The sequence below is a fragment of the Bos indicus genome, chromosome 26, assembly GCF_029378745.1.
Source record: "Bos indicus isolate NIAB-ARS_2022 breed Sahiwal x Tharparkar chromosome 26, NIAB-ARS_B.indTharparkar_mat_pri_1.0, whole genome shotgun sequence".
NCBI classification, from domain to species: domain Eukaryota; kingdom Metazoa; phylum Chordata; class Mammalia; order Artiodactyla; family Bovidae; genus Bos; species Bos indicus.
Genome location: NC_091785.1, coordinates 42,390,888 through 42,404,828, shown reverse-complemented (window position 1 = coordinate 42,404,828; position 13,941 = coordinate 42,390,888). Strand labels below are relative to the sequence as shown.

At 40.9% G+C, this 13,941-nt stretch overlaps 1 protein-coding gene across 2 annotated transcripts; it reads right to left on the bottom strand.

The window, feature by feature from the left end:
• Positions 1–1,641: 1,641 nt before the first annotated feature.
• On the bottom strand, positions 1,642–13,563 carry BUB3 (BUB3 mitotic checkpoint protein). 2 transcript variants are annotated; one of them, XM_019952985.2, is made up of 8 exons: positions 13,434–13,563; positions 12,695–12,889; positions 11,394–11,463; positions 9,336–9,487; positions 6,665–6,823; positions 4,775–4,952; positions 4,188–4,404; positions 1,642–3,202 (listed from the first exon to the last, which is right to left on the bottom strand). In XM_019952985.2, the coding sequence occupies exons 2-8, from the start codon at positions 12,887–12,889 to the stop codon at positions 3,187–3,189; spliced, it is 987 nt and encodes a 328-aa protein (XP_019808544.1). In that variant the 5' UTR covers positions 13,434–13,563; the 3' UTR covers positions 1,642–3,186. The 2 variants fall into 2 exon arrangements, with proteins under 2 accessions (XP_019808544.1, XP_019808545.1); XM_019952986.2 differs by having other exon boundaries at positions 1,642–1,965.
• Positions 13,564–13,941: the final 378 nt, after the last annotated feature.

Here is a 13,941-nt window from a genome sequence, read left to right as displayed (position 1 = left end):
ACTGCTACTCAGAAATTAACATGGCCAACGGTGCAATGTAAGCAGCAAAGTCAAGATTCAAAGGCTTCAACATACAGGCTGTCTCATGGGTTTCCCTCAGAACAAAGCAGTACCCCTCACAACTAACGTACCTTTTTTACATGGTGGAGCTCAGAACCAGACACTGAAGCCACCAGAACACTCCCATTTACCCCCCAGAATTCCCCAAGGAAGGTCAGCTCCACCCCCATTCTTCTAAGAGCAACTTGACAGTCAGCAGTCCCTTCCCGGTGAACTGCAGGCCTTGGAAGCAGCATACAGTATTACAAAGTGAACGAAGGGCAACAGGGGGCACTGGAGGGTCTCAAGCACAGCATGATAAAAAAGAACAAGTTCTATGTGGCATACAATGGTTTTTAAAATTAGAGGTGTCGAGGCATTAGTCATAAAATCCATTCAGGGGGCCATAACCAGCATTTCCTAAAAAAAGAAGGAAAAAAAAGGCAGGCAGGCAGGAAGGGAGCTGATGTGTCAGATGTACAGAAGACAAGTGATGCTTCCCACAGCTTCGTCCGCTGTACACACTACTGACCTCTGTGTGTTTTGGATCATGGTTCAAATGCTTACTTGCATTGCAACCGAAAGGTTTGAAAGTTACTCCTCTAGAAGACGAAGGATTTAGGGTAGAGGCTGGAGCCTGCAGCACACCCCCAGATGGCCAGGAGGGATCCTTTACGGTGGTATATAGTAACAGTAGAAAGAAAAGAAAGATGAACTTTTTAAAAAAAGACACACCTGAAAACAGAACAGAATTTGGGCAGGGGAACCCAACGAAAATGCTAAGGTGTTACACATGGGCCATTCGAGGGGAAGGCAGCCATGACAGACAGGCCAACTGTGAGGAAGAGCTGGTGAAGAGGTCCGCAGACGAGGCAGGAGACACACTTAGGGTGAGACACGTTAGGCTGCAAGAGACGAGAGGACATACAGACAGACTACAAAAACAGCTCGGCCACACCATGCCCTCAAAACCAGGGCCCCTCACTGCTTTAACTTGGTCACCTTTTATGAAACTGTATTAATTCTCTTTCAGTTAAACCATGTTTTAAATTTATGCTCTGTCCTCAACCAAGTGGTTATGACTTTAAAAAGCACATAATCACACTAAAGAACCAATACCATCAGTTAGTCTCCAGCTATTACATTATTCACCATCCCAAGGGCTTCCCTTTGATTTAGCATTTGATGGATAAGTACAGACGGGTCTGTCGTTTGGCTGTGAGTGCACCCACTGACGGCATCAGCACTGGGGCTGGGAGCCGCAGGCGCGGGGGGGCCCTGGCACTCCCAGAGAGAGTTGGGCCAGAAGGGGTCCGGCAGCTGCCTGCAGGCTGGGCCTGTCCCGTGAAGCCACACAGCTGGCTCGAGGGCCCTGCTGATCCAGCAAGAGGGCACAAGGGAAATGGCAGAACTCCAACAGATCACTTTATTCAAGACTGAATCCCCAAAGTACATCCAAATAGACATAATTAAACAAGGCAGTGTGGACCGAAAGGTACAATGTCATCCCCACCCGGCCCCCTGATGAAGGGAGGTTTGCTTTACAGAAGGCTTTTTACGAAGTAAATTACATTAATTACCAACATTTAAAAACATCCAACATTTAAGGGTTTTGAATCTCTGATTTATTAGACAGCATGGAAATAACAGGTTTAGGTTATTTTACAGAAAGGCCTCAAGCTGCACATACACAGCAACTGGGCTTGCTGAGGGAAAAACAATTCTTCCGACTACTGCACAAGGACACACAGACTCCTCACCCTACAGTCAGGAGGAAAGGGCACACCAAGATAACAGAGAAATTCACATACTAAACAATGTGTCCACAATGACTAAAACGCATCCCTTAAGGGACAATCATGTATTGGTAAGAAGCAAAACAAGCTTTCCATAGAGAAACCACTTTCACGAGATGGTTAGGTGGACCTGCAATGAAGAAAATACATTTCAAAAGATGGGTTCAGATTTACACTAAGTTTTCACTAAAATACTTACAACTAAGACCTCTCTCTGTAGCAAAAGAAATTTTTTAAAATACATCATGGATGAAACAAATTTCAGTAAAGGTCCAAGTACCATTCAGATACATACATTTGCAAATAATATAAATAAAAAAACAAAAAGTGTGACAACAAAAAAACGATTTGGAACTACCTAGAATAGGCCAAGCTAAGTTCATGTTCTGCTTCAGGGCATTACATTGAAATGAATCTCATTCTCACTATAATTTTTTTCTTTTTAACCTTAATCACCAGCGGCTGGGCAACTGAAATGGACATGAGAACTATATAAATGTCAGAGAAATATGTAAACCTCATTAATGTTTCCAAAAATTCATTTAGAGATAGAAACAGGTCCAAATAGATGCCTGTCTAAATGTACTGCAATTACGTTACAATTATTTTTCCAAATACACAGATATGCTCTGTCTTTTCTCAGCTCATTACTGACTCAAACAATTTGCCCTTCTGGGATCAATTGTTTGCTAATAAATAATTGTTTACAGTCACAAAATGATGTTAGGAGGTTTTCTTATTAGTTTTCCTCCTGCACCCTAATAAGATTGAAAACGAGCTGATTCCCCAGAGTCTAACCTTAACCTCGCTTTGTTTCACAGCCCAGGAAATGATGACCCATCTGCTTCAGAAAATAATGGACGGCCGAGAGGAAATATTGTTTAATTGTAGATTAACCTCCTCATGAGGCAGTCTGAAGCAGCTTTAGAATTAGCAACTATAACCAGCAAGAGAAACAAATGGCTCAAGAGCCTTCTTCTCTACCATTTAAGGCCCAGAAAGAATGCAAAGGGGGCTTTATCACCTACATTTATTTACAAACATTTATTTCCGCAGTGGAAACAAAAATCAAGGTCAAAACTGATTCTCAGAAGTGCTGCTGCTGCCCTCCCCTTCTGTTTGCCCAAATACCTTTAAATGCAGAAAAACCATCAAACCATCTCATGCGCTAAAGAAAGTGTTTAAAAAAAACAAACAATAAAAAAACCTCTTTTCCAATATTTTCAGGTTCTTATAATATTAAAATTAAAAAATGTTCCCTGGCTTCTTTGTTAATAGTAATATATCCACCATTGGGGAGTACGAATTGTTTTATTATCATCAACATGGCACTTAAGTAAATGAAATCTTGTCAAGTACATGGTGACCTACAAGTTCAAAAGAAAAAAGAAGAGCATGAGATCAAAACGGCCGGCCAGGACAAGAGACACAGAAGCGAGAGATAAACGCAAACCCAGCCCTTTATCCACCAGGCTTCACACGCCACGCCTTTTCCAAAGACAAACTGTGAAGGCACACCCGGTACTGAACACTTCACACTCTGCCCTCTCTCAGGGACTCCAGCAACTCAGCAAGGGCCCTCTATGCCATTCTAATTCAGAAGAGTACAGGGATCCTGGAAACAGTCAGCTATTCCATAAATATTTACTGAGGACTTCCTTCCAGGGCCTGAGGAGAGAGGGACAAGGAGCAGGACCAAGACTCTTGGGGGCTGGTATTTTATGGTCAAACAAGTGTCCAGGTATCAGGTTTCCCTCAAGTCTGGCTCAAGTAAAAAGCTCTGCCCCATGTACCGAGAAAATGTAAATGGTTCTTCCCTGTCAACAGTTACACCCAAGAGCCAAAGACACCTACAGAAATTTCAAAACTAAGGAAATCTAGTATTCCAAGCAAGGCCATATTACTCTGAATTTCCAGTAAGACCTGAAGGTCATTTCATTCTGTGTAAATATTACAGAAACAACCTCTGTGGAGAGGAAAGATTTTTGGCAGTTCAAATTCTTAAATATCTTAAATAGAATTTGCTAAAATAAATTATTCTTGAATTCCTCAACTTAATTTTGAAGCAATGAGCTAGTAATAACTCCAGAGATTCAAATAATAGTGCCTATTCAAGAAGAATGAGAGTTTGACATTCTTCTCTACAAAACAACTAGGCACAATTTTATCCATCAGACGTCTATCAACCTACGGATATTGAAAGCTTGGGAGAACAAGATAAAATCAACTCCAGCCCTAGAGTCAGCTGTAATATCAAACAGGCATCAACAATGCTATTCATGAATTTAGAAAAATTAATAAATCCTGGGTTGAATGCAAGAAAAGGCTCAAATACAGGTGAAGCATACTCACTTGGGTTTTGTTTCTGCATCTGTCACTTGGCGAATGAAGATACCATCTTCAGGATGTTCCGTGTCATCCATTTCATACATATACGATGATGCTATTGCAAGCGTGGTCCCATCATTACTGAAGGCAAGTGAGGCGATGCTGGTGGGGTACCGATGGAACTGGCACAGTCGCTTTTTGTTAAATGGATCCCAAATATTTACAAATCCATCAGAACCACCTGCAAGTGGTTTCAAAAAATAGTTCTTGAAAGCAGATACAAAAATAGCCATTATCTTGATAATTTTTAAGATCACAGAAGTTGCATTTTCCCCAGGGAGTATTATACTAGATTTTTTTTTCCCTTTAAATATCATAAAAAACCAAGCACAATTTTTAAGAACTCTGCCCACTTCCCAGGTGGTCCAGTGGTTAATATGCCACGCTTCCAATGCAAGGGGGGGCAGAATCCTTGGTCAGGGAACTAGGATCCCACATGCCACACAGAATGACCAAAAAAAAAAAAACCTGCCCAAGTACAAATATACAGCATTCAATTAACAGCAAAATTATATTAACAAGCAGATAGAAGTGAACATGCCATACTCTACCTGTGGCAAAAGTATTGTGGATGTTGTGAAAGGAAATGGCGTTGACTGGGTAAATCTGCTCAATATTGTTTTCTTTTAGTCTGTGACACTTGAAGGCATACTTCTTCTTCTGCACCTCGGGGCTTGGGTCCAAGTACTCAACTGCCACTCGACCTTCGATAGAACTTAATACATAACCCTGGCAAGAGGAAATCAGAAGACAAAACTAGTGAATCCAGATTCCAAAACAAGGCATATACTTTCCCAAACTCAACCCAAATTAAAGAAAGATAATTATTTTTAAAATGAAAAGAGAATACGGCTGTATTTTAAACAAATGTTTAAGCAATACTAATATAGATAAGATCACTCCAAAAGTTTAAAAACACTTATATCTGTTATATTAAAAAACAAACAAAAAAGGCCACCATCACTTACTTTACCAGTACTCTGCACATTGCAATCAAAAACATCTAGGTATTCTGTCAAACCTCACAGGAATTTTTAAATTATTTTAATATAATTTATTTGTTGTCCTGTTCAGAAGGGGACTCAAATTCATCCCATCACTTGGAATATATTTTTCTTGGCTTGATGTCTCCTCACTTCTAACAGCTCTAAGAACTGTATCTTCTTCACTGAGGGTGTATCAATAATCCAGACCAACTGGAAAACCAGCCTTCCATCTCTATCATCCTGCCTCTTGCTTTTAACTACAGCAAGTCAAGTTTATACCCAAACAACACAGATTTTCAGCAAGGCTCAAAAGTGCTCTATAATTTCAAACCTCCCCTCACCTTGCCTTGAAATAGTAGGTCAGAGAAGATAAGAAAGGAAGATAATATGAAATCTATATTTTACTTCTTTAATTTTTCAAGATATGAAAAAGATTTATTCCTAAAAAACTATTAACACCTGTAATGAAAAAAGAATCAGTAAAATGTTACTTTTAGTTAAAAAGCTTCCATTATAAACTACAGATAAACTCCGACAGAAAATTTTGGATATAAAACATGATATTCATAAATACAACCATATTTGAACCACGCATTTAAGGTTTTTCATAACTTCAATTCTAATGGAAATTTACAATATCCTGAGAAGAATTGTGATCACCATTTGAGATAGTAGCCTTTTGAAATAAAGAGCTAAGAGAATAGAGTAATGGACCTAATTCTTTAGAGCTCCACAACCTCTGAAGGACAGCCATAAAATTCCAAAGATATCTGCTGTTTTTAATGACTTTCCTCTTATAAAATTCCCAGAGCAAATGACCCCACCACCAACTTCCCTTCCAACTTTCAGGACTGGGGGCAGGGGTGCACTAATAAAGTGTCACCTCTTCTAGTAATGATGATGGAAGGTGACCCACACTGTTCATCAAGAGTTAGTCACTATATGAGGCACAGCTCCCCTCTAACCTCAGAGGCATTCCTTTAAAAAAAAAAAAAAGTAGGTTCTGCTCTCAGACTAGCTAAAAAGCTGTTAGTATTAGGGTACAAAAGGGACAAAAAAGAAGGAAAAAAAGTGGGGGGGGGGGGGAGCAAACAGCAAATTCCGTAACTCTAAATTTTCAGATTTAAACCTGAATTCGCTGGTTTGTAAATTAAAATACCTGCAAAACTCTCTTCGATTACTGTATACCTGTCAAGCTTCCTGGAGGAGGAGCACCAAGGAATCAGAAAACTACTGGTAGATTATTACCCTCTGTGAAAATCAAAGCCTTCTCTAAAATTGAGTTAACACACTACCTTTTAACAAAAGGCTGTGAAAATACACCTAAGAGAAATTCCAATCACCACTCCAAAAAAAAAAAAAGAAAGCAATGCGTAAAACGCAGTGACCAAATTATTATAAAGGATTCTACTAGGTTCAAATTCCCACAGCCGGCGGGGGAGGCAAGGTCAGTACCTGCTTGTTGGGGAATGCGCGGATGCAGCGCGTCTGGTACTTGAGGCTGGACTCGCGGCGCTGCTGCACGTAGCCCATGTTCCGCAAGTCCCACACCAGCACTCTGCGGCCTGCAGTGCCCACGATCAGCCGGTCTCCCGACACCGACAGGGTATACACCTTTCAAAAAACACCGAAACTTGCTAAAAATGCATGCCTGCAAATGGCATTTTGCTCCAAAATAAAGTCCACGGATCATAAAACCATTAAAAAAAGTTAGCTGAAGGTTCACAAACACAGGTACCAAAATTTTAAATACTTCAGTTACACAAACCAAGTAACTGGCACAAAATAATACACCCAAGATATTCTTAATACTTAACCACGTATCATAATAATGCACATTCTAATTAACTCTCCAAAAATATTTCTGAAGACGATTCTCTTACTAAAACAAAGTAAATTATTAAATAATTTTATAGCCCTCGTTTCATTTAATCACAATATAAAAGTGTAAAAGATACTCAAAAAGGAGACAATAGACAATAAAACCATAAAAACAGCTCAAGATACCTTTCAGTGGGCTTCTGGCTTTTCATAAGACAATCATTTTCAAAGTTATTTTTCTATGACCACCTTTTAGACACAGATTTCAAGTTGTAACTCTTTGATTTTCCCACCTGTCACACTTAATAAATAGGCCTTTCCAGGAAGAGTGAGCGAGTTAACATTAATTACCTGCTTACTTGCTTTTGGTGGCATACGAACTCAAAATTAAAAGACAAGGTCAGTGGTCTGGCATATGACAAAGCAAATTTTTACGCCTTGATGTCACACTAAACACTCAAGACAGAGTTATGTTTATGGAAAATTTTAAAAGCACTTATCCCCTAAAAACAACTGCTCCCCCCACCCCTTAAAATTCCTTTTCTTCAATAGTAAAACAACTTTCACAAATTATCCCCTTATAATAAATCACAAAATTTCCTGCAAATAAGCCTTTAAGGTGACTTACTTTCAAATACATTATCTGGAGACCAAACAGAGATAGGAAATTCATGAAAATAGTAATAAAATATATTTTCCTGATCATGTTAAATCATTTTTTTAAAAATCTAGACTTCAGGTATATAACTGTGTTCTGATCATTACTTTTAATTAATTAGCAACTAATTTAATCTAATTTAATATTTTAAAACCTGAAGAATCACTATAAAAAATGAAGAGGCCTCATTACATGGTAAGACATCTCTTTAACATTCAGTAATTAAAGCTTACGGTTAGTTATCACTAACATATTAACCACATAAGCGTCCCCCCTTTCCCGCCCCCCAGGGAGGGCAGTGGGCAGAGGTGGTGGGACTGGGTTTAAGAACATAATAACCTGATAATTTCTACAATCTAGCCTTAAAATTCAACAACTAATTTGACCAAGGGAAAAAACACAGAATTTAAAAGACTCAAAACAGTAGATTTAATACAAGTGTGTTTCAATAAGAGATATAGTAAGATTTACTGCTGTTTATTCAAAAAACATTTGCAGAAAAACAAATTAGCGTAACACACATGAAACGCCGAATTCAAAAAACAAATCCAGAAAAAGATCAATTTATAGCAGTACAATCAGAATGGGAATTTTATCTTAAATCTTTACTATCCAGGTGACACACAAGCTTCTAACAGTGCTTTCTATCCCCACTGATCGTAAATCAAGTAAAAACACTGTCATGCTACCGACTAGGTATATACATTTATCAAAGACCGTATTAAAAAAAGTGACATAATGAACCTTGCTGAACCAATAAGCTGCTTGATTCAGTGTGGCTGTCCATTATATGATATTCTGTCAGCAATTTATCACAGCTCTTAACATGTTACATACAACCATAAATCAAAACTAGAAACAATGCAATTATTTTATTCTGAACAAAGGTCTTGCCAGGAGTAGATTCGACTCTGATGTGACAAAAATAATGGCTCTTTGGATGCACTACAGTATATAATGACAGCTAACAGGAACTGAATAGTATATTTACACTGAGGAAATAGACTCAAGTGAAGGATACCTTTAAACTGCTAAAACAATCAATCTTTAAAATTAACTACCACCTGATAAAGTCTGATGAGGATACATCAAGAATGCTCAATTACATTTTCATTGTACAGATCAAAAGGTTAGAATAATACACAACATTTCAGTTTTAAGAAGCTTCCTTCAACTACCTCTGTCAGTATTAAAAATAAATAAATTATAAAAGCCAGCGAATAAAGGACATCTTTTTCACTAAACTTTAAATGATAACCCATTTCACCCTCTCACAGTCAAATAAAGAGAAAGCTCAGGCCTAAGTGAAAATGAGTGATGCTCCATCCCACTTCCTGCTTGGGGAAGTCAAACTCAGTTTCAGTCTTTGCTAAATGACTTCTCTGAAAAGTTGCTTCTCAGCCCTAGGATCTAAAGCATTACAATACATGGAAGTGGGTTTATCACTAGTGCTATCCGGTACAAATGTGACAACTGACAGGAAAAAGCTGACCAAAGTATGAAGATTAGTTTTCCTTTACATATTTAGTTGGGTTTGTGAAATAGACTCATCAACTCTTAACCTCTAAATTCAACATTATCTTCATCACTTATCAAGTCAAATCACCCCAAGAACCATAATTCCTGTCATGAACATAAAAAGCCTACCTTTTCAGGCTGAGAGAAGGTCCCAGCATTACAAGGGGTTCTGGGATCCCACAATTTAACCGTCTGATCCCAGCTTCCAGTAACCATCACATTCACTTCGGGACAGTATTCAACACATCTGATAGGGGCATCATGGGTTCCAACAAGATTTTCTGTAGGAATAAAAATAAAGCAACAACCAACACCTAGCTTTACTAAAGATTCCTCAGGTGAACAACAAAAGGAAACATTCATTCTACTGTAACGAATCCACTTCCACCCACTCAACAGAAGTATCTACACATAGAAAAACCTCTCCGGGACTACAAAGTCACTCATTCACCTCTGTCCATCTTACAGGGCATAGCTTGATTCACTGGCACAGTAATACGAAAAGCTACCTTGAGTTTCAGACAACATTAAAATGATAGTCTATCAGTTATTTTCGTCACGATTCTAGATTCCTTCAAATCAGGAACCTTCTTTCAACTCTATAGTTCTGACTGTATGCAGTGCATGTTCTGATACATGGTAAGTGTTCAAAATATACCTGTTGAATGAACACTTGAGTGGAGAACTCTGGTCCAAGGGATCTGGATAAAATGTATCACATTAAGCTGATGTTTCAAAGAAACAGATTTAAGTGGTAACAGGATTACCTGAAAGCTGGGGATGAGGAAAGCAGGGAGGCTCAGGATTAATAACCACTTGGTTTTCATGGTGGTTCTATTTCTTTCTTTAATATTTACTTGGCTATGCCAGGTCTTAGTTGCGGATGTGAGATCTAGTTTCCTGACCAGGGATTGAACCCAGGCCCCCTGCGTTAGGAGCATGGAGTCTTAGCCACTAGACCACCAGGGAAGCTCATCAAATTGCTAATACACAATTTCTTCCCTTTCAATTTCAACTTTTCACGTTATCTCATTCATTCATTCAATTAGTATCTACTGTCTACTATGTGCCAGAATCGATATCACATGCTAAGGTAACAACAAATACAAAGAGTATGTGGTTCTGATCCTCAAAGAGGAAAACTACCTGTTTAAAAACACTCCATTTAAACAAGAAAGAAAAGTATCTCATAAAATTCAGCAAAGACCTTCTGAGAATAAGCAGCTAATTCCCTTAATTATGGTCTCCAGCATCAAAAATCTTTGCTTTTTGGTGTTTTCTTGAGTTTTCAAACAAACAGAACCTAAACCTGCAAGCTAACTTCCTGATTAGAAAAAACTGCTAGCAAACAAAACCGAACATCCGCAGCTGTGAGTTACATGACAAAACGGCTTTCACGTAAAAGCCTCTTCTGATTGGATCCTTCTTTCTGGATAAAAAAATATAGCGCCCATCCTCCATCCATTCTCTCACCGTCCAACTCATCCTCATTGAGTCCTATCTCTGTGCCTTGCTATGTTCTTCAAGTACATCTATGTCTAACACGTGCACATACAAATAAACAAAAAGCCTTTACTAAAGAGCTCTGTGTATTTGAGTTCCATTCCAATCTCTATTCTACTCCAAAGTCACGATAAAAATGGGGGTAAATTTCATCGCTTAGAAATTAACTAAAAGAAAACGTGCTACCCTGTCCTTCATTCAGTAAATGGGAATGTTCTATGCTAAACAATCAAACAAGCTGGGTTACTATGGTACCCAGACAGGATTGGCTATTTTATAATATTAGATTTTTAAAACCCTGTCTTCCTTCAGTCTGAACTACATTAGTTTCTGAAAAGAGAACTCTGAAACTATCCTGGAAAAATTCTACTGCAAGGTAGAACACTGCAAGATCCAGTCCCCTTCTGAGGGCAGGGTCAAGGTCAAACACGTAAGTGCCTCTTCATGTAAATACTGTGGACGGAGGTCACAATGAGCTACACTGTTAAAATACATACATGATATTTTGTGATTCTAACTTAATGGTTATCATTTAAACAAAAAAGTCTTATATTCAAGCCACTTTTACTTTTATCTAAGCAACTCAGGAACTAAGCAATTCAGGAACTATTCTTCTTAAATAAACATTTGTAAGTAAGCACTAGCTAGGAAAACAATAAACTGGTAAAAATGTGCCTATGTTACCTTGATCAGTGTTCAAATCATGCATTTTCAACTGATGGTCTAATCCCCCACTCCAGGCATGTGTTGGATCCTACAAAATAAAAAGTTTCAAGTCACTCAGAACTTACAAAGCTTTAAAAAAAAGTGTTTAACCTTGGAGTAGGAAATGGCAACCCACTCCAGTATTCTTGCCTGGAAAATTTCATGAACAGAGAAGTCTGGAGAGCTGGCAGTCCATGAGTAGCAAAGAGTCGGACACGACTGAGCACGTATGTGTAACAGGTTATGGAATTTGGAAAATACTATCAAGGAAAATGTTTCCTGTAGCCCAATCACCTAGAGATAACTACTGCCAACACTTTACCATCTCTCTTCTAATCTTCTTCTTATAAAAACATGTAATTTTAAAATAAAATTTGAAATCAAACTCTGGATACTTTTTAGTTTCAGGTTAATCAATCCACAGAAATATCAGTAGTGATTTCGTAATAATCCATACTATAACTGAACTTCCAATTTTCTTATGTCCTCATTGTCAAACAATTGTTCACATTTTTATTTCAATAAACAACTACATGATAAGCATTTTTAGTAGCGTTTTCTAGGAGCAAGATTAAGGAAAACTAGGGTATGGACAGCCTTATCACATCCTGCTCAGCATTACTTATAATTTCTTATATCGCAATGAGTTTATTAGGAGTAAACAGTATCTAACTGTGGTTTTAAATTGCATCCTTCGATTACTTGTAAAGTTGACTCTTTTACGTTTAATAATTTTTAAATGGAAAAAAAAAGTATTGAAAAATTCCTCTATCTACCAGCCAACTCCTCAGTTTATGCTCGGAATGAAGTACGCTGGGCTCACTCATTGTAAACAAACAAAAAACTGAGCGACCTAAGTAGTCACCCAAACTACTATGCAAGCAAATTAAGAACTGTTCACCACACTGGCTGAGAGCCAATACGTATTCCCATTTACTAGCAAACAAACCTTTTAATAAGTAAGACGGCCAAATTTTAGTCTTGCTGTGAGTTTCAAGTACATTCTGTCCAGAAAAATTCAGTGTTAACTCCATCAGAAGCTTAACGGGAGACCCAGTTCCTGACGTCTGTCAAGTCCCCAGGGCCAAAACGCAAAAACAAAGCAGCACTGGAACCTCAAGGTTATTGGGGTGGGGGTGGGGGAGGAGTGAAAAGAGAGGGGCGCTGTCCAAATGACTCTACCGACAAGAGCCTTCGCCCAACACTGCAAAAGGGACGCTGATCACGAGGGACACCATAAAACTCAAAAGGATGCAGGAGCTGAAACGGAGAACACCTACGTAGAAGGCGCAGTCCAGGACGGCGCCGGTGTGCTGGTACTTGAGCCGCATGGAGTTGGCCGGCACATCATAGAGGCGCACGGACGTGTCCCAGGAGGAGACCAGCAGGAACTGCGATGTGTTGGGGCTGAACTTCACTGAGGAGATGCCGTCCTCGGGGGGCTGGTTCAGTTTGAACTCGTTAGAACCGGTCATCTAGGGAACAAGGGCCTGGTGAGAGTCTCCCCAAGAGGCCGGGGTCGCGAGGCTCGACTCGCAGAAAGGGCCGGGCAGTACGGGGCTGGGGCGGGTCCCCCAAGGGGCCGGGGTCGCGAGGCTCGACTCGCAGAAGGGCTGCGGAGTAGGTGGGGTGGGGGTCTCTCTGGGGGGGCAGGACCGAGGGAAAGGCCGGCGACGTGCCCTCTGCGCCTGCGCAGGGCCGCCGCGCCCTCGCCGGTCGGGCCTCATCGACACCCCTCCCCTTCGCCCCTCCTGAGCTTCCCTACCGGCCGGGCCCGCGCCGCCACACCCCTGACTCCAGCCTGGCTCGCCGGATCCACACCCTCCCCCGCCGTGGGCTTCTGCACGCCAGCCTCTCCCCACCCCCGCCCCCGGGGACTGCCGCCCCGCGTGCTTCTAAAATAAAAAGGAAAAGCCGTGGAAGTGAACCCGGTTCCCAGCGGACTGCTCCGCTGGCTCGGGAACCCCGGGGGCATCCCCGGAAAGCCCGTGCCTCCGCCCGGCCACCTCGCCCCGCTACCTCGGGCTCCGTTCAGAAGCAACTCAGCCGCCGCGCCCGCCGCCGCTCGCCGCCACCTCGCTTCCCTCCGCCGCTCTCGCGCGTTGTGCGAAGTAGGCGGAGACAAAGCTCCAGCCAAAGCCTGTCATTGGCTAATTTCAAACGCCAACGTCTCCTGCTAAGGCAGCCGATTGGTTCATCCCGAGGCCCCGGGCTCGGGCGACCCAGTCAACCTGTTCCGGCACAAAGGCAAAACGGCAGCCTTTCCGATCACGTGACTGCTTTCCGCCACCAGGCTGAGGCGCCCCGCCGGTGCTGGACGCGTGAAAACTACAACTCCCAGAGAGCATCGCGCCAAGGCGGAGCTCACGCCCTCTCCTGTTCGTGTGGGGCATGCTGGGAAATGTAGTCCTTGTGGCCAACGCTTATCCTGTCCTCTGAATAGTAGGCGGGAAAAATGCTCTTTCCATTTGACTCTTGGAGCCCTCCCCATGTCTCGGACACAAGAACTCCATTTTGGTCAGTACTT

Bases quoted from the DNA above. Each gene is read 5' to 3' on its own strand.
- BUB3 (XM_019952985.2), bottom strand. From the start codon at position 12,889: ATGACCGGTTCTAACGAGTTCAAACTGAACCAGCCCCCCGAGGACGGC. The intron at 11,464-12,694 runs GTAGGTGTTCTC...TTTATTTTGTAG, and splicing joins TCCTGGACTGCGCCTTCTAC to GATCCAACACATGCCTGGAG. The intron at 9,488-11,393 runs GTAACATAGGCA...TTATTCCTACAG, and splicing joins TGATTTGAACACTGATCAAG to AAAATCTTGTTGGAACCCAT.